The sequence below is a fragment of the Typopeltis vanoorti genome, chromosome 25, assembly GCF_054136105.1.
Source record: "Typopeltis vanoorti isolate ZY-2024b chromosome 25, IOZ_Tvanoo_1.0, whole genome shotgun sequence".
In the NCBI taxonomy this organism is placed as follows: Eukaryota; Metazoa; Arthropoda; class Arachnida; order Uropygi; family Thelyphonidae; genus Typopeltis; species Typopeltis vanoorti.
The window spans coordinates 67030211-67055850 of record NC_143573.1 but is presented as its reverse complement, the minus strand read 5'-3'; the positions used below and the strand labels follow the sequence as shown (position 1 = coordinate 67055850).

Genomic DNA, 25640 nt, shown 5'->3' with positions numbered 1-25640 from the left:
GTTACTTTACAGGGGAAGCAGCAATGTAGCATAACTAATAATTGCTACAGATTCAATAATTTCATATTTTCATAAATTAAAATTACTATATATTAAAAAAATTAGTAATGTGTTTTGGGAAGTGACTATAATAATAGTCACTTCCCAAAACAATTTATTATAAAAATAAATTTTTTATTAATTTATAAATTTTTAATATTAATTAATAAATAAGTGTTAATTATTGGTTATCCTTGATAGATAACTAATAATAATAATAATTATTATTAAGAGAGACCTCCAAGGAGTCAGAGACTCATTGAGGGAGGCCACATACTACACACACCAGCTATCATACTTATTTTTGAATTCATTCACACTGCTTGCACTCACAACATCCAATGGCAATCCATTCCAATCACACACCACCTTCTGAGAGAAAAATCTAACCCTCACACCCTTCTTGGCAGCCTTCATTCTCAGCTTTCAAGGATGCCCTCTCGTCCTTTCCCCACCCTCCATAAATTGAAAAATTCCATCAATTGAAATCCTGTATACCCTTCCAGAAGTTTGTAAGTCTCAATCATATCACCTCTCTTTCTCCTGTTTGCTAGTGTCTGCAGTCTACAAATTCTCAATCTGTCTTCATAATCAGTATTCCATAATCCAGATATCATTTTTAACACTCGCTTTTGTACTCTTTCCAATATATCAGAATCACATCAGAAACCAGGAGACCAGACCTGCGCACAATAATCCAAGTGAGGTCTTATGAAGGCATTGTAAAGAGGTAAAATAACATCCTTATCTTTACATGTAAACATTTGTTTCAGCATTGTAATTATCTTTTGAGTTGTATTTGCAATCTTTGCCACATGGCCCTAAACTTCAACTTCCTATCTAATTAAAACACTCCAAGATTCCTAGCCTCATCAGTTTCTTCTAGCTTAATCCCACCAATATAATACGACATTGGATATCTAATCATGCTGAAGTGAATGACTTTCCATTTACTGACATTGAAACGACACCCATTTTCCCATGCCCACAATTCCAGCCTATTCAAATCATTCTGCAAAGACTGCATATCAGCAGCATTCCTGATTACACTAACTATCTTTACATCATCAGCAATAACAATGTCGCTTGTCAAATCCTTCCTAATATCATTAATGTACAGATTGAATAAGAGTGTACACCAAGCGCTGATCCTTGTGGTACACCACTTGTTACCTTAAACCTTGCAGACTCAGATCCCTTGTATACCACTTTTTGATATCTGTCAGTCAGTCATGCTAATATTATATAACTCAAACCCATTTTCTCCAATTTATGCAGCAGTCTGCCATGCTGTAATCTGTCAAAATCCAAAAGTATCATGGCGTATCCACTCCCCTTGTCCAGTTCAATGGTAACATTGTTATAGAATGTGAGCAAGTTACTAAAACATGATCTTCCCTTAGTAAACCTATGTTATTCATTGCAAAGTAGATATTCACTGTCAACCCATTTCCAAATGCGGATCCTAACCAATTTTTCCAAAATATTTACCACAGCTTCTGAGATACTAATTGGTCAATAGTTGGATACATCGATCTTTGCACACCCTTGTGCAATGGAATTACCATATATTCCTTCCATCCCTGCAGAATCTTCCCTGTTCTGAGACTCATATTAAATATCCTGGTCAAAGAAATGACCAGCTGAACACTCTTTTAGCACACATGCTGATATTCCATCAGTCCCTATTGCTGAATTCTTATTCAGTTTGTGCAACAGCTCTAATATCTCGGCCTCACACACTGCGTTTCTTCATCAAGTGAAGAGATAACAGTGAGCTCAATGTTGCATCCACCAGGTTGATAGCTCTTAACGAAATGGGCACTCATTAACTGAACAACCTCTTCTACATCTGTAACCCTCACGCCATCTGGATTTAGAAGAGTTATTCTTTCATATTCACTCTTTCTTTTACTTGCAGCATATCGATAGAATTCTTGTGGGTTGTCTTCAGCATGCAGAGCCAGTTTCTTTTCATAATCAGACTTTGCTTTCTGTACAACAGTTGTGACTATTCTAGCCTGCTCCTTATAACGTTCATAACGGATGTCATCCTTATGCAAATGGTATTCCTTCCACATTGTCCTTTTCTTACGAATCTCTTGCTTACTAAGATTACACATCCATTTGATTCCTACTCTATTTATTCTTCAAACTCTCAGGACACATTCTGATATCGCATCATTTAAGTATTGTTTAAATGCTTCCTATGCACTGTCGATATTCTTTCCATCCAACAACCAATCCCATTCCACTGAACTCAGTATATTCCTCAGTTAGTCATAATTTCCTGCTTTGTAGTTGAGCATGTAACCTTTTCTGAATGGAACATTCATAAACTTAGTCACTTCCCAAGTGAATACCGCATGATCACTGTCACCAACTGGAGGCAGAATAGTTGCGTCTTTAACTGAAACGCCCTCTGACACAATAATCAAATCTAACACTCTTTGACCTCGAGTTCCTTCTGTCACATGCTGCTTGAGGAAGTTGTCCTGCAGCAGCTCAATAAATGCATTTTCATTCTTCTCATGAGATTCTACTACTATCCATCAATATTTGGATAATTAAAGTCTCCCATTATGATTATTCTTTTCGAGCTCATCTTTTCTATTTGGTGATGCATTTCTTATTATAAAAGAATAATTATAAAAGAAATTAATAGGAAATTCTTAAATTTATATAAGAATTTGCTATTAATTTCTTTTATAATTATTAGTTATCTATCAAGGATAACCAATAATTAACATTTGATTATGATAATACCCAGTGCTTTTTTTCTGGAAAAAAAGTTGCCGGTACTCACATGAAGACGTTATTACAGCTTTATTTTACTCATGAGATTCTACTACTATCCATCAATATTTGGATAATTAAAGTCTCCCATTATGATTATTCTTTTCGAGCTCATCTTTTCTATTTGGTGATGCATTTCTTATTATAAAAGAATAATTATAAAAGAAATTAATAGGAAATTCTTAAATTTATATAAGAATTTGCTATTAATTTCTTTTATAATTATTAGTTATCTATCAAGGATAACCAATAATTAACATTTGATTATGATAATACCCAGTGCTTTTTTTCTGGAAAAAAAGTTGCCGGTACTCACCATGAAGATGTTATTACAGCAACTTCCACACTTTTAACATATACTCCAATATACCCTCGTCGTCTCTAGATCGCTTCTTGATTTTGGTATCAACTGCAGAATGATGACCTCGCAGCAGCCATGAGTCCACATATTTGCTAGGGTTGAACTGAGTGAGAGGAAGTCCTACTATCCTGATGAACATCAGTGCAGAAGTTGTCTGTACAAGCAGAGATGATCTAGATGAAGTTACTATAAGATTCGTCTGAGAGAAATCCCTTTCACATTCACTGGAAGATATTGCAATTGTGCCCAAAGTGTGCCTTAGAGGAAGTAGTATGTCCAGGACTTTATTTTCTTGAAGATATTCATGGAAACCACTAACTGCTTCGCTTTCATTTAAGTAAAAGTTTTATGCTAACTTTTTAATTTCAGCTTCACCAAATGTCAGATGCTTCCCAGGATTTTCTGGCCAATACTTTGAATCTAAAATCTTAGCACATTCAGGCAAATCAGCATCATCGATATCCTTCATCATCTCAGTGCTAGTTTTCTGTTTCATAGATTCAATTTCAACAAGTAGATTCAACAATTTCTGCTTCTTCAGCCTTCCTTTTTTTACTCATTGGCATAAAATAACTACTTATTTTACTCATTTTGAACAATGATTACACTGATTTAAATGAGATTAATTCAAAACTCAAGTGAACACCTGCCTGTTGCAGAGTGAATATAGAACTGATAAACTAAATATTAGAAGCAATCGGAAGTGAATACAATTTCCTGTTTCTGGTTGAGTACCAACCTATGAAACAGGAAAGCAGGGTACCAACTTACAAGTAATCAAAACTGAAAATTCAATTCGTGAACACAGTACCATCTACCGGAATATTAATAATACATTTTGCTGTCATTAAATCACAAATTTTTAAAAACTTAAGAAAAAAGGTGCCGGTACTGCGTACCTTGCATATCGCCAGAAAAAATGCAATGATAATGATAATACCTCTCAATGCAAATAAACATCATATGAAATTAGCATTTTTATAATGTAGTGATATTCATTATAGTAATTTAGAGCAATTTCAGCTGACGAGTATGGTCTGAAAATCTTTTTTGAAGAAAATACTTAAGTTTTTAAGTCACATATTCCACTTTAAGAAAAAAAAAGGGGGGGGGAGATTTAACTTTTAGTGAAATAACAGTTTCTATTTACACTGACAATTCAAATTCACTTCTAGAAATCAGTTTCTCACAGAGAGAGATCAGAGAAATTGAATGTTAGTTTACCAAAAAAAAAAAATCCAGCTTATTTGTATAACAAGCAGGGATTCAGGATTGAGTTTTAGAATAAACTATTATTGCCTGATTATCAGGTGCAAAGCAATATCCATGGCATGGTTCAAAGACACTGCCTTGCAAATGAAGATTTCTGTATGCATGAGTCAATCAATCCACAGAGGACATACTCAGGATTCACAATAAAATTTTATTAGTTAAATAATCAAGTTGAATGTAAAAGTATGATACAAAGTATCATACTTTTACATTCAACTTCAATTTTACATACAAAACAGGAAATACTTATAAACAGACAGCAATATGCTCTAGGGAAAGGTATTAAAACTGATGTACTAAATGAATTAAAGCATAAAGCAAAAAGTAAATAATTGCCTGAAAGAATGCTCTTTCTAAAAGAACACAAAAGGAGTAAATTTGTACACTTATTTTCTGAATACTAAGGACAACTCATAAAAATACAAGGGATAACCTGAATCAATTAGACTGCTTGGAACTAACAGGGAGAACTTGTGGGGGTGTGACAGGAAAGTTTTTGCCTGTTGCTTTTCAAGTAAAAAAGAAATGTAATATAGATGTATATGTGGTTTTTGGTAACCAGTGGTATATGCAAAATCACTGTTTTTAGTGTGTGACAGAAATAACATACAAATTTTGAAATAATAGTGCACATCACTAGATTTCTTGTTCCTGCTCTTAAATATCAGTATACTTTCCTTTAGGTAAAAAAGAGTACTTCATAGTATTCTATTAACCTTTATATTTCTTTGGTTATTTACTTCATCTTCTCCTTCCACAATCCATTTAATCAGTGCACTATCTTTATCTGAATTGTACATTTCAACCTATATGTAAACAATCCTTGTCCATAAATAATCCCATTAGATTAGTTGAGGAGTTCCTCTTTATATTATTATTATCATCATCAAATTCCTGCCATGTACCCTCAAGGGGTGTACACGATATGATAGTACTACATGAAAAATTTACATCATTACTAACTTCCTATCTACAATTTTCCTCCAAATCAGTCCGTTACTTGTTAAGACTCCAACATTATCAGATCTTATATTTCTATCGTCTAAGGCACTTTGTACTGTATCAATCCACCTCTATCTTGGTCTTCCTCTGGGCTGTTTGCTAATCTTTCTTCATCAATTCTGTTTAAGTGACCATACCACCTGAGATTAGCTCTGCTAATGCATTCCTGAAGGCTGACAATGTCAAGTTCTTTCCTAATATCCTTGTTTTTAATATGATATTGCCATTGATGCCATCTGTTCACGCCTCTAAATTTTCTCAGGACTTTCATATCTGCGGTCCATAGTCTTTGGTCAAGTGTTTTACTTCTGATCCAGCTCTCAAATCCATAAGTTAAAGCTGGTTTGAACACTGTCTTGTATACTGCTAATTTAGGGTTCCGACTAATTTCTCTCTTATTCCATATGAATTTATTCAGTTTATTTGCTATCATACCAGCTTTGTTGATTCTGTTGTCTATTTCCATATTTAATTTACCATCTTCACTCAAAGCAGTTGACATTTTCAACGATTCTGCCTATTTTCATTGTCTATGTCTTTTTTATTGCTGACCTTCATACCATATCTATTACAACAGCTATTCAATTCAGTCAGGGAATCTTGCAGACTTGTAGCAGATTTATTTAGAAGTATAACATCGTCTGCATAAAGCAAAGAGCTGACATTAACATCTCCAATTTTGATATCAGGTTTAATACCACTTTCCTTCATAATATGATCCATATAGATAATGAATAACAGAGGGGATAACTTACATCCTTGTCTGACACCTGATTTAACATTAAACCATCTTCCTGTACTTCCTTCAATCCTAACTGCTGATTTACAACTCAAATAAAGACTAAGTATTGCTTGATATAATGCCCCATTGACACCATATAACTGTAGCGTATTGAATAGCTTCTCACTTGGCACACTGTCATATGCCTTTATATGCCTTTTCCAGATCGACAAAACTTAAATACAGATCTTTGTAATATTCCCATGATTTCTCGACTATTTGTCGTAAAGTGAAGATCTAATCCTGACAGCCTCTATTTGGCCTGAATCCAGCTTGTTCTTCACCAAACTTTCTTAAATAATTCTTCTCAATCGTTTCTCATGTATACTAGCATAAATCTTGCCAGGAACATTTAGTAGGGAAATACCTCTGTAATTCTCACATTCAGTTTTATTTCCCTTTTTATATATGGGTACTATGAGAGCTCTACTCAAATCATTGGGAATTCGTCCGTCTGTCCACACCTTCTGAACTATGCAGTGCAGCCACTGTAAGACTCTTATACCACCATATTTCAGCATTTCTGGTCGAATATCATCTACTCATGCTGCCTTTCCACATTTCAAGCCTTTGATGGCTTTTTCCACTTCAAGTATAGATGTGTATTCATGACTGTATGCCTGTTGAGTGTTTTTTACCACTGTGTTATCACTGCTTGTTTTATTTAGCAATTTTTCAAAGTAATTACTCCATACTTCAAGGATATCTTTTTATCCTGTTTTCATGTCACCTTTATCATCTCAAATTCCTTTTACAGCACTCTTTCCTCCATTTCTGAGCTTCTTCAACAACCTCCAGAATATTTTGCCACCTTCTTGATATTTATTTTTCTATATTCTTGCCAAAGTCTTCCCATGACTTTTGTTTAGCTAGTTTTACATTTTACACTGTGTTTAGCATTCTTGCATTTGTCTCTATATTCTCTAAGAGCACAAGCTGACTTATTTGACAGGAACTTTTGATATGCTTTCTTCTTTTCCTTCACTACCCCTTTAGCTGCCTGTGTCCACCAGGGAGTTGTGATTTTTCTATCCTTACAGACAACCTCACCAAATGCCTCTCTGACAGAATCAATCAATGTTTTCTTCAGAGTTTGCCACTAAATCTCCAAGGTTTGATTCCTGTTCTCAAACTCTTTCATTTTTTTTTCAATAATCTTTGTGTATTTTAGTCTACAGTTCACATCTGAGAGCTGCCCATCTTTTATTCGCTTTAAAACTTTCTTACATGTTATTCTTTTCAATATGAAATTCAATTTTATCCTGCTCAAGACTAAATAGTGATCACTTCCAATTTCAAATCCTCTGTACACTCTGGTGTCCTGCACCAGGGAGAAAACATTACTATCAACAATAACAATAGTCAATGAGACTTTTCTTATTCCTTGCCTCTTCTCTCCATGTGAATTTGTGCACATTTTTATGTTGGAACATGGTGTTAGTAAAAAACAGTCCATGTTATTTTTTGAGCAGAAATCCAACAGGTATTTGCCATTATTATTAGCTTTGCTCTTTTCTCCAAATTTTCCCAAAATATTTTTGTATGTCTGACAATCATTTCCTACTCTGCTATTTAGATCCCCAACAAGGACCAACTTTTCATTTTTCATTGTGTCAGTTGCTTTTTCTAAAGCCCCAAAAAATTCCTCCACTTCTACCTTAGTAGAACCTTCTGTGGGACCATAGGCACAAATAAGTCTCATTGTCCAGTTCCCCATTCTCATATTTGCCCACATTACTCTACTTGAGACTGACTGCCATTCAAGAAGATTAGCCTCGTATTTTGTGTTGAATACTATGGCCACTCCTTTTCCTTGATTGTCATTGCCTGAATATAACATTTTGTATTTATTGCTCAGAAAGATCTCACCAGTTTTGGTCTTTTTTTGTTTCAGTCACCCCTATTATGTCGATCTGGTACTTATCTAATTCCTCAGTAGCTCCATTTCTTTGCCATTCAGGCTTCTTACGTTGATAGTACCGATCTTTAACTCTGGTGATGTCGAGTTGGGGTTTGTTTTCAGATTTGTTCCAGTAGCTGACTTTTCGCTGTTCGCCCTGGTTCCCTGGCGAAAACAACGGGGCCTTGTTTAACTGGGCAACGCCCCAGCCGGCATGAAATTTTGTCATGTTTTACCATCATTTTTTATTTTGGTTTAACTAATAAGAATACAATTTGGTCGGCTAAATCCCAAATTGCCAGCCCATCCTCGTTCGTTCAGTATCCAAGTAGATACCCAACAGGGTGCACCACGAGAAGGTGAGGATTGGACATTAGGTCAGAAGCCCTGGTCGGTTCTCCACATTCCTTTAAAGGCTTTGTGGAGGTCTACTCTCAGTTATACAGCTTTGCTCCTTAAACACCCCTATTATTATTATTATTATTGATTATTATTAATCCTCAATCTTTATTTAAATCATTATGTTTTAACCAAAAACAAGACCAGCGCAAATAAAACCAACTAAATCCTAAATGCTCTTGTGCAAGTCAATTAAACTATAAGAATGAAAAATTAGCTCTGTGATATGGTGTTATCGAAACCTTAACTGAAGTAGAACCATTTGCTTGGACTACACTAGTCTATCTACTACACACGCTTCCCAAACTGTGGGCCGTGGCCCCCTTGGGGTGCTGTAGATTTTATTGGGTGGGCCGTGAAATAATGAAAACAAATAAGACTAAGTAGATTTTTTATCTTAAAAGAAACGCATTTAATTTTTATTATTTCTTTTTTGTTATTTTTTATATTTTAATGGAAAAAATCACATTGGTGTGGGTTCACAAATTTTGCTTTCTGTGTATTTCGGCGCTTAATGAATATTAGTAAATATATGCTTATTCATATAAGTTTCATTTCAAAACAGAAATCTAAGAATTGCAGTTTCAAACATTTCACCTGATATTGACTTTGTGTAGCAGTATTGAAACACATCCATCACATTAAATTGTTATTAAACTTTTATGTTTTTAATTCTTTCTTTATTACTAATCATTTTACGTCTCATGTGCTTGTACTGCAAATGTACAATAATGATATATCTATCTGTATAAAATATGAGATAATGTGCCATGTCAAATGTATATGTAAGATGCTAAAAACGTAATATTTGCATTTGATTTGTGCAATATTCGCTGTGTATGTTTTGTATTGAATAAAAATGCAATAAATATTATAATAATATATGTCTATATTACGATTTTTTTTTGAGGTGGGGGCGGGTGTGAAATAGTTCAATTTTTCCAAAGGGGCCCTGACATTCAGAAGTTTGGGAAGCACTGATCTAGACCATCATGGGGTCTACAGAATCCGTTACACTTACAAGCTATTTTGGACAAACAGAAAGAACCGCCAACATCTGTGTGGAAGAACAAAGAAACTATGTCCATCACGTGCACTACAGCCAGCCTGGAATAGCAGACCATGCACAAATACAAATCACCAGATCCAATGGAGGAAAAAATAAAAAATATCCCTTTTATACAGGAATAGATATAAATTGGAGAGATTATTAAGAAAATCTCCCACAGTTAGAGCATTCACCAAACCTGAACAAATTTGGCTGTCTCACTTTACTTAAAATGTGAGACTGTTATTTTGAAATCTTCAGCAAATTTCCATCACCATATGCATAGAAACCAACAGGAAGAAAGGATTCTCAAAATAAAAGTTAGAACTGTAGGATCCTGCCTTTCATACTCAGTGTTTGCTTTTCCTTCCTGCTAGTGCACCTGTATGTACATGCTTAGTTATACTCTGTGCCCTTGATGATCAAGGCAAAATATTAGCTCCTAGTAATTTATTAGTTAAATAAATTGAGTTAGCAATTATTATCTCTAGATGAAAGGAGAAGAGAAATATATGCCTTATGATGCTTTATGCAACAACAAGAGGAAACTATATATCAAATCTGGTGGTGTTACTTCTTTTTAAATTCTGATGTTTCAGAATTAAAGAGTGGCGCCCCAACTTATGGTTCAGATAATCATAAGTATGGCTGAAGGCCCAATAACAGGAAACCCAAACAAACACAATTGCTTTAACAATCAGAACTTAGAAACATAGAAATAATAAAAAGTTCAAAATAGACAAGATAAGATGAAATTAGAATAAAAGCAAAACAAGTATATTAAGACTGCAAAATATGGAATAAATTCATTAAAATTACTGTATATTCTGATAGATAAGAGAAGAATACACAGAAAAGTTTATTTCATAAAGACAGATTAAACATACACATTTGCATTACAATTCTTTGTTATTTTCAATTCTTCCTAATTCAAACTTAGTTCTAATTTACTTCCTTTAAAACTAAATCACAATGTAGAATATACTGCCAGTCATATATACAAACTGACAATAAAGCAAACCTTGAGTAAGCTAGATTCAATATCAAGTTTACTCAAGGAGGCCTGTGAGAGTCCTATCAATCACTCTAATCTTAACAATAATAGTCTAAAAATCCCAAGAATATGGAAGGCACATATTCTACCACTTAATCTTTCTACGTAAGAGTTACTTATAAATAGGACCATAGGTAATCCTGGATCCTAAATCTAATATAAGAATTGCCATATTAAATTAGGGCATCATTTTTACTGTAACAAAACTATCTATATGAAAGAATGTTTCTCTGATGTTGTCTTAAATAGAATATAGCTTTCATGTAATTAATTTATTTTATTTCATTTATTTATTGTAATTTTATTTTCACTAGAGGTCAGGCCAGTAGAATAACAATAACTGTTGATCAAATCGTTGTCTAAAAATTATATGTTTAGTTTAATCCTTTATCCAAGTGTAAGCAAACAAAGTTTGCACCTGAAGTATCTTCAGGACTGGGGCAACTCGTGGCAAAGGTAGACTGAGTTCACATCACTTTCCTTAGTATCCCATAATGCAAAGCACATCTCCTTGCAGACATGTATAATGCTATGCATTATGGGAAGGGTCATTACCCAGAGTAACAAATCATTGTCTCTTCAGCATACTGTGTGAAATGCAATTTAGTTTGTCTCTCTATATATATGTGTATATACTCCAGATGCATGTTCTATAAAATACAATTTAAGAAATGCTACTTTATGAGACCAGCATGGCTTCCTGAAGGAAGGTTTTGTCATGGTAATTTATTCACTTTCCACAGTAAAGTCTCATATCCAGCAAAATATCCTATTTCAGTCAGATGTGTCATACTGTAGACATTCACGAATCAGTACATATACTTGTAGATTAGAAATGTTTTGGACAAGCTGAGAAATCTGGTCTTGCAGAACATAGAATTTCTACTAGCCATAGAATCCTATTGGACAACAAAAATTCTTCACATGAATACACAGAAATATGAGAGACTCTTCAAAAAATGCTAATAAACTCTTCATAGTCAGAAGAGTTTATACCTCTTCTGACCATTAACCTCTTACAATGATTGTCAAAATTCTGGAAAATGGTGGTTTTGAACTCTTTCTAATAATGTTTTTTTAATTGTTTTTTTTTTTTAATTTTTTTTTCCATATACATTTATTGTTATACACATACACTTATATGAAGATAGTATGATACACAAAGGAGGTCTGAAAAGTTCTCAGCCTAACAGTGAAAAAGCGAATATATAATTTCAAAATTATTTGTATTTTTCAACATAATCTCCCTTAAGACTAATACATTTATTCCAGTGCCATTATCCTGTCCCTGTAGTGGTTCTCAGTAAGATCTGCAAAACACCTCTCTACAGCTGCAATCACCTCTTGATTCGAAGAAAAACGCTGACCAGAGGAAGAGTTTTAGTTTGGGAAGAGATAGAAGTCAAAGGGTGCCAAATCTGAGGAATAGGGTGGATGTTCCAATAATTCATAGTGCAGATCCCTTAATTTTCCCATTGCCAAAACACCTTTGTGGGCAGGTGCATTGTCCTGATGAAAGATGATTTTTCCTGCAAACCGGGTCTTTTCTCATAAATTTTTTTGTCTAGTCAGGTTAAAAGATTGGGATAATATTCCCCAGTTATTGTTTTACCCTTTTGCAAGATAATTAATAAACAAAATGCCTTTAGCATCCCAAAACACTGATGGTATGACCTTTCCTGCTTATGGAACCAACTTTGTCTTCTTTGGTGCTGAACAACCAGCTTCTGTCCACTGTTGTGTAATGGTGAATTCAAGTCTCATCCATAGTAATAAATCAACACACAAAATCAGTTTTATCCTTGTTAAAATGCTTGAAGCACTGTTCAGAGATTTTCATGTGAGTGCATTTTTGATCTGCTGTGAGCAAGCGTGGCACCCATCTTGCACAAAGCTTTTTTTTCATTTGCAATTCTTCATGCAAAATATATCCTACATGTTCTTTTGAAATGCCTACAGCCTCAGCAATTTCACACACTTTGACTCGCTGGTCATCCAATACCATATCATGCACTTGATCAATGATTTCTGGAGTTGTTAAACTTTTTGGACGGCCTTCACATGGATCATCTTCAAGGCTGGTACGGCCACGTTTAAACTTGGCAGCTCATTTCTTAATTGTCGAAAATGAAGGAGAAGAGCACCCATAAACTTTTATGAATTTCGAATGAACTTCTTTTAGTGTAAAATCTTCTTTTACAAAGAATTTTATAACTGCACAATACTCAATTTTATCCTTTTCAGGGATACAGACAACACTTTTGCTTCAGACAGATGTATAAAATAAACTATTTGATAGAATGACTTGCAATTGCACATAGATGCTTATGACAGATGTACCAACTTAGAAAAAAAAAAAATCTTGCCGACAGTGTTGCCATCTATGGTAGATGGCAAGAAATTTTCAGACCACCATCGTATATTATCATCAAATTCTGGAGACATACATATTACCCTCATTCAGAGGATATAGAGGATATGATGATAGAACTACATTGAAAACGCTATATCATTATCAATTTCCTATTCACAATTTCTCTCTAAATGAATCTGTTATATTTCAAGACTCCAATATTATCAGATCTTATATTTCTAACTATATGAATCTGCTTGTTCTTGATCTTTCCTCCCTGTCGTTTTTTTTCTTGCAATCCTGGCAAAAAAAAAAAAAAAAAAAACTTGTTTTGCTAACATTTTCTCTCCCATTGCTTCAGTGGTCATACTACCCAAGATTAGATCATCTAAAATTCCTGAATGCTAACAACATCAAGTTCTTTCCTAATGTCCTCATTGTTAATATGATACTGGAGTGATGCCCTCTGTTCACACTCCTAATCTTTCTTAGAACTCTCATATCTGTGGTTGGTGGTCTTTGATCAAGCATTTTATTTCAAGCTCAGCTCTCAGATCCATAAGTTAAAATTGGTTTGAACACTGTCTTGTATACAGCTAGTTTAGTGTTTTAGGTCATCTCTCTCTTATTTCATATATTCAGTTGATTTCCTACCATACCAGCTTTAATTCTGTTGTCTATTTCTATATTTAATTTGTCATCTTCACTAAAAATTGTGTACAAATAGTGGAAATATTTTACTCGTTCTCTCCATTCAGGATGCAGGTGATGTTTTGAAGGTGTCTGCCTGTTTTCATGGTGTTTTTATTGCTGATTTTCATACAGCAGTTATCCAATAGGGAATCCTTCAGACTTCATCATCATCAAATTCCTGACATGTACCCTAAAGGGGTGTACAGGATATGATAGTACTGCATGAAAAATTTACGTCATTACTAACTTCCTATCTACAATTTTCCTCCAAATCATTCTGTTACTTGTCAAGACTCCAACATTATCAGATCTTATATTTCTATCGTCTAAGGCACTTTGTACTATATCAATCCACCGATATCTTGGTCTTCCTCTGGGTCATTTTCCTGACAACCTGGAAGAGAACACTTGTTTTGCTAATCTTTCTTCATCAATTCAGTTTAAGTGACCATACCACCTGAGATTAGCTCTGCTAACGCATTCCTGAAGGCTGACAATGTCAAGTTCTTTCCTAATATCCTCATTTTTAATATGATATTGCCATTGATGCCATCTGTTCACCCCTCTCATCTTTCTGAGGACTCTCGTATCTGCAGTCTCTAGTATTTGGTCAAGTGTTTTACTTCAGACCAAGCTCTCAGATCCACAAGTTAAAACTGGTTTGAACACTGTCTTGTATACAGCTAAATTAGTGTTCCGACTAATTTCTCTCTTATTCCATATGAATTTATTCAATTGACAGCCTACCATACCAGCTTTGTTCATTCTGTTGTCTATTTTCATATTTAATTTACCATCTTCACTAAAAATCGTACCTAAGTAGCTGAAATGTTTTACTTGTTCCCCGTTCACAATGTTGACATTTTCAACAATTCTACCTATTTTCATTGTCTTTGTCTTTTTAATGCTGACCTTCATACCATATCTATTACAACAGTTATTCAATTTAGTCAGGGAATTTTGCAAACTTGTAGCAGATTTATTTAGAAGTATAACATCATCCGCATAAAGCAAAGAGCTGACATTAACAGCTCCAATTCTGATATCATGTTTAATACCACTTTCCTTCATAATGCGATCCATATAGATAATGAATAACAGAGGGGATAACGTACATCCTTGTCTCACACCAGATTTAACATTAAACCATCTTCCTGTACTTCCTTCAATTCTAACTGCTGACTTACAACTCAAATAAAGATAAGTATTGCTTGATATAATGCCCCATTGACACCATATAACTGCAGCATATTGAATAGCTTCTCTCTTGGCACCTTGTCATATGCCTTTTCCAGATCGACAAAACTTAAATACAGATCTTTGTTATATTCCCATGCTTTCTCAACTATTTGTTGTAAAGTGAAAATCTGATCCTGACAGCCTCTATTTGGCCTTGTTCCTCACCAAGCTTTTCTTCCACAATATACTTGCATAGATCTTGCCAGGAACACTCAGTAGGGAAATACCTCTGTAATTCTCGCATGCAGTTTTATTTCCCTGTAAGACTCTTATACCACCATATTTCAGCATTTCTGCTCGAATATCATCTACTCCTGCTGCCTTTCCATACTTCAAGCCTCTGATGGCTTTTTCTACTTCAAGTATGGATATGTATTCCTGATTGTATGCCTGTTGAGTGTTTTTTACCACTGTGTTATCACTGCTTGTTTCATTTAGCAATTTTTCGAAGTAACTACACCATACTTCAAGGATATCTTTTCCCTTTTTTCGTGTCACCTTTTTCATCTCTAACTCCTTTAACAGCAATCTTTCTTCCATTTCTAAGCTTCTTCAACAATCTCCAGAATATCTTAACACCTTCTTGATATTTATTTTCTATGTTCTTGCCAAAGTCCTCCCATGACTTTTGTTTAGCTAGTTTTACACAGTGTTTCACTTTCTTACATTTGTCTCTGTATTCTCTAAGAGCACAAGCTGACTTATTTGCCAGGAACTTTTGATATGCTTTCTTCTTTTCCTTCACTGCCTCTTAAACTTCCTGTGTCCACCATGGAGTTCTGATTTTTCTATCCTTGCAGACAACCTCACCTCATACTTCTCTGGCTGAATCAATCAGGGTTTTCTTCAAGGCTTGCCACTGAATCTCCAAGGTTTGGTTCCTATTCTCAAACTCTTTCATTTTTTCTTCAATAATCTTTGTGTATTTTAGTCTACAGTTCACATCTGAGAGCTGCTCAACTTTTATTTGCTTTAAAACTTTCTTACATGTTATTCTTTTCAATATGACATTCAATTTTATCCTGCTCAAGTCTAAACAGTGATCGCTTCCAATTTCAAATCCTCTGTACACTCTGGTATCCAGCTCCAGGGAGAAAACATCACTATCAACAATAACATAGTCAATGAGACTTTTCTTATTCCTTGCTTCTCTCCATGTGAATTTGTGCACACTTTTATGTTGGAACATGGTGTTAGTAATAACCAGTCCATGTCCTGAGCAGAAATCCAACAGGTATTTGCCATTATTATTAGCTTTGCTCTTTTCTCCAAATTTTCCCAAAATATTTTTGTATGTCTGACAATCATTTCCTACTCTGCTATTTAGATTCCCAACAAGGACCAACTTTTCCTTTTTAATTGTGTCAGTTGCTTTTTCTAAATCATCAAAAAATTCCTCCACTTCTACATTAGTAGAACCTTCTGTGGGACCATAGGCACAAATAAGTCTCATTGTCCAATTCCCCATTCTGATATTTGCCCACATCACTCTACTTGAGACTACCTGCCATTCAAGATTTTGTGTTGAATACTATGGCTCCTATGGGTGCTTAAGGGTCAAAGCTGTATAACTGAGAGTAGACCTCCACAAAGCCTTTAAAGGAATGCGGAGAACCGACCAGGGCTTCTGACCTAATGTCCAATCCTCACCTTCTCGTGGTGCACTCTGTTGGGTATCTACTTGGATACTTAACGAACGAGGATGGGCTGGCAATTTGGGATTTAGCCGACCAAATTGTATTCTTATTAGTTAAACCAAAATAAAAAATGATGGTACAACATGACAAAATTTCATGCCGGCTGGGGCGTCGCCCAGTTAAACAAGGCCCCGTTGTTTTCGCCATGGAACCAGGGTGAACAGCGAAAAGTCAGCTACTGGAACAAATCTGAAAACAAACCCCAACTCGACATCACCAGAGTTAAAGATCGGTACTATCAATGTAAGAAGCCTGAATGGCAAAGAAATGGAGCTACTGAGGAATTAGATAAGTACCAGATCGACATAATAGGGGTGACTGAAACAAAAAAGACCAAAACTGGTGAGATCTTTCTGAGCAATAAATACAAAATGTTATATTCAGGCAATGACAATCAAGGAAAAGGAGTAGCCATAGTATTCAACACAAAATACGAGGCTAATCTTCTTGAATGGCAGTCAGTTTCAAGTAGAGTAATGTGGGCAAATATGAGAATGGGGAACTGGACAATGAGACTTATTTGTGCCTATGGTCCCACAGAAGGTTCTACTAAGGTAGAAGTGGAGGAATTTTTTGAGGCTTTAGAAAAAGCAACTGACACAATGAAAAAGGAAAAGTTGGACCTTGTTGGGTATCTAAATAGCAGAGTAGGAAGTGATTGTCAGACGTATAAAAATATTTTGGAAAAATTTGGAGAAAAGAGCAAAGCTAATGATAATGGCAAATATCTGTTGGATTTCTGCTCAGGACATGGACTGGTTATTACTAACACCATGTTCCAACATAAAAATGTGCACAAATTCACATGGAGAGAAGAGGCTAGGAGTAAGAAAAGTCTCATTGACTATGTTATTGTTGATAGTGATATTTTCTCCCTGGTGCAGGACACCAGAGTGTACAGAGGATTTGAAATTGGAAGTGATCACTATTTAGTCTTGAGCAAGATAAAATTGAATTTCATATTGAATAGAATAACATGTAAGAAAGTTTTAAAGCAAATAAAAGTTGAGCAGCTCTCAGATGTGAACTGTAGACTAAAATACACAAAGATTATTGAAAAAAAAATGAAAGAGTTTGAGAACAGGAATCAAACCTTGGAGATTCAGTGGCAAACTCTGAAGAAAACATTGATTGATTCTGTCAGAGAGGCATGTGGTGAGGTTGTCTGTAAGGATAGAAAAATCAGAACTCCCTGGTGGACACAGGCAGCTAAAGAGGTAGTGAAGGAAAAGAAGAAAGCATATCAAAAGTTCCTGGCAAATAAGTCAGCTTGTGCTCTTAGAGAATATAGAGACAAATGCAAGAATGCTAAACACAGTGTAAAACTAGCTAAACAAAAGTCATGGGAGGACTTTGGCAAGAATATAGAAAAATAAATATCAAGAAGGTGGCAAAATATTCTGGAGGTTGTTGAAGAAGCTTAGGAATGGAGGAAAGAGTGCTGTAAAAACAGTTAGAGATGATAAAGGTGACATGAAAATAGGAGAAAAAGATATCCTTGAAGTATGGAGTAATTACTTTGAAAAACTGCTAAATGAAACAAGCAGTGATGACAGCACAGTGGTAAAAAACACTGACCAGGCATGCAGTCAGGAATACATATCCATACTTGAAGTAGAAAAAGCCATCAAAGGTTTGAAATGTGGAAATGCAGCAGGAGTAGATGATATTCGACCAGAAATGCTGAAGTATGGTGGTATAAGAGTCTTACAGTGGCTGCACTGCATAGTTCAGAAAGCCTGGACAGAGGGACGAATTCCTGATGATTGGGGTAGAGCTCTCATAGTACCCATATATAAAAAGGCAAATAAAACTGCGTATGAGAATTACAGAGGTATTTCCCTACTGAGTGTTCCTGGCAAGATCTATGCAAGTATACTTGAGAAACGGTTGACAAGAATTGTGGAAGAAAAGCTTGGTGAAGAACAAGCTGGATTCAGGCCAAATCGAGGCTGTCAGGATCAGATCTTCACTTTACGACAAATACTCAAGAAAGCATGGGAATATAACAAAGATCTGTATTTAAGTTTTGTCGATTTGGAAAAGGCATATTACAAGGTGCCAAGAGAGAAGCTATTCAATACGTTGCAATTATATGGTGTCAATGGGGCATTATATCAAGCAATACTTAGTCTTTATTTGAGTTGTAAGTCAGCAGTTAGAATTGAAGTACAGGAAGATGGTTTAATTAAATCTGGTGTCAGACAAGGATGTACATTATCCCCTCTGTTATTCAGTATCTATATGGATCACATTATGAAGGAAAGTGGTATTAAACATGATATCAAAATTGGAGATGTTAATGTCAGCTCTTTGCTTTATGCGGATGATGTTATACTTCTAAATAAATCCGCTACAAGTCTGCAAGATTCTCTGACTAAATTGAATAACTGTTGTAATAGATATGCTATGAAGGTCAGCAATAAAAAGACAAAGACAATGAAAATAGGCAGAATCATTGAAAATGTCAACTGTGTTGTGAATGAAGAACCTGTGGAACAAGTAAAACATTTCAGCTATTTAGGCACGATTTTTACTGAAGATGGTAAATTAAATATAGAAATAGACAACAGAATCAGCAAAGCTGGTATGGTGGGAAGTCAACTGAATAAATTCATATGGAATAAGAGAGAAATTAGTCGGAACACTCAATTAGCTATATACAAGACAGTGTTCAAACCAGTTTTAACTTATGGATCTGAGAGCTGGGTCAGAAGTAAAACACTTGACCAAAGACTAGAGACCACAGATATGAGAGTCCTGAGAAAGATTATAGGCATGAACAGATGGCATCAATTGCAATATGATATTAAAAACGAGGATATTAGGAAAGAACTTGACATTGTCTGCATCCAGGAATGCATTAGCAGAGCTAATCTCAGGTGGTATGGTCACTTAAAAAGAATGGGCGAAGAAAGACAAAACAAGTGTTCTCTTCCAGGTTGGCAGCAAAACGACCCAGAGGGAGACCAAGATATAGGTGGATTGATACAGTACAAAGTGCCTTAGACGATAGAAATATAAGATCTGATAATGTTGGAGTCTTGACAAGTAACAGACTGATTTGGAGGAAAATTGTAGATAGGAAATTAATAATGATGTAATTTTTTTCATGTAGTACTATCGTATCCTGTACAACCCTTGAGGGTACATGGCAAGAATTTGATAATGATGATGATACTATGGCTCCTCCTTTTCCTTGATTGTCGTTTCCTGAGTATAACTTTTTGTATTTATTGCTCAGAAAGATCTCACCAGTTTTTGTCTTTTTTTGTTTCAGTCACCCCTATTATGTCGACCTGGTACTTAATTAATTCCTCAGTAGCTCCATTTCTTTGCCATTCAGGCTTCTTACGTTGATAGTACCGATCTTTAACTCTGGTGATATTGAGTTGGGGTGTGTTTTGAGATTTGTTCCAGTAGCTGGCTTTTCGCTGTTCGCCCTAGTTCCCTGGCAAAAATAAAGGGGGCCTTGTTTAACTGTGCGATGACCCAGCCAGCATGAAATTTTGTCATGTTGTACCATCATTTTGTATTTTGGTTTAAGCCAATAAGAATACAATTTGGTCGGCTAAATCCCAAATTGCCAGCCCATCCTCGTTCATTCAGTATCCAGGTAGATACCCAACAGGGTGCACCATGAGAAAGTGAGGATTGGACATTAGGTCAAAAGCCCTGGTCGGTCTCCGCATTCCTTTAAAGGCTATGTGGAGGTCTCCTCTCAGTTATACAGCTTTGACCCTTAAGAACTCCAAAATTTATCAAACTTATCAAAGTATTATTATGATCAAGACATTGGCAATTGACTGTAGATGACTTAAGTTCAGACTTATACTAGATTTATTTAGAACTACATCATCATCGGCATAAAGAGCTGAGATTAACATCTATAATTTTGATATCAGGTCTAATGCTACTTTCCTTCATAGTGTGGTCCATATACTGTAGATGATGGATGCCAGTGAGATATTGTGCACCCTTATCTCACACCTAATTTAACATCAAACCATCTCACTTTACCTTCTTGAATTCTAACTGCTGATTCCAACTTACTACATGAATACAGACCATGTATTGCTCAATATAATGTCCAATTTACACTATATAACTACAGCATTTTGAACAGCTTTCTCTTGGCACTTTGTCACATTCTTTTTTCAGATATATAAAACTTAAAAACAGATCCTTATTGTATTATTTGTTTTAAAGTGAAAATCACATCTTGACAATCTCTATGTTCAAATAGAGGTTGTCAAGATGTCAACTCCTGAACATAATTTGTACTTCTCCAAGATGCCCTTTTACAATCTTTAACTTTTCTCAAGTGCACTTGCATAAATCTTACCAGGAACACTCAGTATGGAAATTGTTCTGTAATTCTCACAATCAGTTTTATTTCCCTTTTTCATACTCTGAACGCTCTATTCTAATCATCTGGAATTTGATCCTCTGACCAAGACTTCTTAATCATGTGGTGTAGCCACTGTAAAATTTTTATATTCTCAAAGTTTGAGCGTTTCTGGGCAAATATCATCTATTCTGGCTTCCTTCCCACATTTCAGATTTTTGGTGGCTTTTTTCTACCTTAAGTACTGACATTAATTCCAGATATCATTCCTCTTGAATGTTTTCTACCATAGTGATGTCAATATTTGTGAAATATAATTTTATATTGTGCTTTATTTGACTTTATGTAATTTACATGTATAGAATTACGTTAATGTTAATAATGAACCATGATCTAACAAATATCAGAACTGAGAAACTGTTAATTAAAAAACCTTAAGTTTTTTAATGAAATATATCAAGCATCTTATGCTTTGTATTTATGATATTTCAATGGACTGTGTTCATATATGTTTTGAGTGATGTTCAAAGAGGTCATGGTCAGTAAGGTAGTTAAAGGTAGTTAGTATTCTCTTTCTCTCCTATCTTCTCATAAATGTACTCACCAGGAAATAATGAAAAATACAGATCTAGCACAAAGGATCAGGCCAAGAAAAGACTGCCTCAGAACTGTTACTTGTCAAGAATAACAATATATGCTCCAACTTTTTCACAGCACTAACATATTCTGCTTGACCAAGTGGAAATGATCCAAGTATATTTACACAGCTGTCTAATAAAATAATCATTCTGTAAATTTCACTGTTGATTAATTAAGTTATATTGTTTATGTGAACTGCTATGGTAGTTGAAATAATTAGTGCTGTCTTCTAACAAACTGCTTTTTTTTTAGTTGCAAGTTGCTTATTATTTTCAGTAACATGTTATGTATCCAGTACTAAAACTCTATGGGGGGGGTTCTTACAAGGGGGTATGGAAAGTTCTGATAAAACACCTAGAACAAAAATATTAAAGCAACTAACATAACCATAAGAAAGAACGTATCTCATAGATATATACAAGACGACAAAGTTTAGTATAAAGTGATTTTATACTAAACTTTCAGCGCCAATTATTTATCATACCATACTTTATCACTATCTATACACCCACAATCTTCTTTTAGCAGTACATTCCACTCAATTATCAATGACCACATAAAAAACATTCCTAATTTTGTTACTAACTACACCCATAAACAAATTCTGGGGATGGCTTCATGCTCCATCCCTTTTTCAATCTTTTACAAGATTCCAGTAGTAAGTTCTATCTATAAGTTCCTCTATATCATTTCTTTTTATTTATCAAACTCTGAAGAACACATTATCTCAGCCTATTCTCATAGTCTGCATTCAACACCTGTTATTATCTTTGTTAACCACCTCTGAACTCTCTCTGGGATCTCCTCATCTCTCCAAAATACAGGTGACTAAATTTACATATGGCAGACTATAACCATGGCCTTAGACGAACAGAACTCTCACTTGTCAGCATACTTCTCATTACTGAAAGAATTCTGTGTCAAAATCACTGTCCGTGTATGCATTCTTTGAACTTCATTTCTCAATTACCTACCACTCCTACATCCCTTCCTTCCTCTACTTTCTACATTACTGCCTCATTATAATATAGTATAATCAGCCCTTCAACTCTGAATTCCAAAGAACAAGACCACACACAATAAAATGGCAATCCCATTCTGATGCTTGCCTTGCCAGCATATGCCAATATTCCTTGAAGGGTGTCTATTCTGTTCCTTTGCCACTAATCATCCTCTCTCTCTCTAGTAACATGTCATCTTCACACAACTAAAAATACCTCCAAAACCATTCCCAATCACCCTCTCCAATGCATCATCTTCAAACGGCCTAAACACTAATCATTCTCTCCAGTAATGCATCATTTTCAAACAACTAAACATACCCTCCAAAAACCATTCCCAATAGCATAGATTTATTTAATCTAAAAATAAATACTTAATGAACAGCATTCAAAGAATAAAGATATAGTTAATAAACAGAGAACTAAAAATAAATTTGATCTAAATTTATTTCTAGATATTTATTTGCAGATCTCTATGATCTAAAAATAAATACCTAGAAAAACAGCAATGATAATCACAAGTTAAACCTGAGCTTCATTTTATAAAATGAATCTGGGAATTGGTGTATCTGGGAATCTAATCAGCTGTGATTTAAAAAAAGAGAATAAAATAGCCTAAAATTGTCTTTTTTTAACATGAATCAAATAAACTCACTATAGCTTGTTTGCTATAGCATCCTACTGAAGAGTCCCATACAAATCCTCACAGGCACAATGCTATGCTGAAATAACTGATTATTGCAAACTGACCACCATAACAAACTGTTCTTACTGTAGTCCCTATGCTTTTGTTATAGTGAGAATCAGCTCTACAACAAATAGCAGTCAAACATTTAAGGAGAAAACTAGACAGAAACTTAAACTTACATGAAATAAATTTATTAGCTGTAAAAGTTTCAGCTAAGTGAAAATTTTACAGGCCAGACTGCTCAGATTCCAGATACTGGATATAAGATTTATGTTCTTCAAGATGGATGGCTGCAGATATATGAGACTGTTCAAAGTAAGAACCAGAGGAGCAGGGGATCTAGTAGACATTTGAAGGCTGAGTAGAGGAAAGCTTGTCTTCAGGTGAAGAAAGGAAAATAGAAATCTTCCTGATAGGATGCAAAAATACTTCAATATTAAAAAGGTTTTAGAACTTTAGCAATATGTTCATAAATTCCTTTAATACATGGGAGTGAAATCTGAGTGATATCTTCAGATCTAGAGACTGATTGCCTAAAGCTGTTAAAGGCTTTCTTGATAAAGGATTCATTAAAGCCATTTTTCATAGAAACAGATTTGATATCATTCAGTTCTTGCTCTAAAAGGTCTTTAGTTGAACAAATGTTATGAGCACGATGTAATAAGGTTTTAATGATTCCAATCTTTTGACCAAGATGATATCACTAAGAGTTTCTTTTCTAAAAACTGAAAATAATTCTTCGTCAACCAGATGGTTGATGAAGAATTAAAATATCTAAGAAGGCTAGGTTATTGTTTTTCTCCTTTCCTCCTAGATGGAAAGGCTTTAATTCTCTCAAAAAGAAGAGATGTCATCATTAGCTTTGCACCTGGATGCCCACCAACTAATCAGTGACTAGCAATATAGATTCTGTCACTCAGGTTTCTAGACAGGCTATCTTCTAGCCTTCCTACAGACTGCCTTTAGCCCTTTCAAAGTCATATATGAATTTGTTGATGGTATTTGAATTTGTTGCATACTGCAGTGTAGACTGGGAATAAAGCTGAAATTTCTATCACAAGTTTCTTGCAGTATGCTTAATTTTTTTTTTCCTTGAACTGCCATGTCACATGAGTAGAAAAATTGAAGCTTGAAGCAAAGTTTTCATGAATTGAGTAACAAAGTTGCTACTGAATTCATGAAAACAAAAAAATTAGTTTTGGCACTCTTCAAAGGAAAACTTTAAATAATCTTGTTCAAGATTAACTTATCGCCTAATTTAGTACTAAGTCTAACTCATACTATGATTTTTTTACTGTATAAATGTATATTCGTTAATTTGATTCTGAAGAAACCAAAAATATTGATTATTGAAACATGCACAGGTAATTAATACTACTGTAATTATGAATATGCTACTTAATCTCCTCATTAAAATACAAAATTTTCTTTCATTTTCAGTTATAATAGAATGTAATTAAAATTAAAAAATTAATCTTTGTGATTTCCACAATTTATCCTATATGATAAAGAAACATGGACATGAATTTCACACAGTCTCTTTAAAGATGATTTTATGCATCTAATTAATTTCAAAATGGGATAACTACTAACCTGGTAACGATGAAGATGGAATAAAGCTGCTGACCTATTACCATATCCTAAAGATAATTCCTCCACGTGACCACCTGAATCATCAGAATCTGGGGGTGGAGCTGCCATGACACTCTAAAAACCCAAAAATACAATATATACAGTAAAAATTTTATCTAATATATATGTCTACAGACATTAACTTTTTTTTTCTCTCCCTCCTCTATACTTTTCTTTCAGTATGACTGAAAATGCAGATTACAAAATAAGAAAGAAAGAAAAAAATGTAAACAAAGTAAATTAATAAAACAACACATTATTACTTCTCAAAAATATCTACCACTGAAAATGTCCCAACATGGGTTTTATTATGGTCCTCAAGTGAATAATACCATGTTTGAAATCTAAGACAGAGAAATCTAAGGTTGAAAAGGTTTGGCAAGCAATTCACCAGACTGAACTGCATGGTAATAACACACATTAGAAGGCATTGGGTATCAGATTTGGAAGTTTTTTTCACTTGCTTATACTATAAATTAAAGATGCCAAGAAATTATGTTTTTGGTTTAATCCTTTATACAAGTGTAATTAAACAATTAAACCAAGAATATAATTTCTTGGCATCTTTAATTGGGTATCAGCTATTGAATAATCTCAGTGAGGACATGGACAGAGTGAGAATAGTTGAGGAAAATGTTGCAGTCACAGTTGAAATGAGATGGATTTTTTTCTCTGCACATATTATTATTACAGGTATC

General features: G+C 34.6%; 1 protein-coding gene across 1 annotated transcript in view; it reads right to left on the bottom strand.

Moving 5' to 3' along the window:
• LOC150092815 (protein-lysine N-methyltransferase SMYD4-like) overlaps positions 1-25640 on the bottom strand; it is a 365428-nt gene that overhangs the window by 298425 nt on the left and 41363 nt on the right. Inside the window, exon 3 of the mRNA XM_090414288.1 lies at positions 24904-25017. Coding sequence (XP_090270414.1) covers positions 24904-25017 — 114 coding nt within the window. The remainder of the gene's footprint in view (positions 1-24903; positions 25018-25640) is intronic.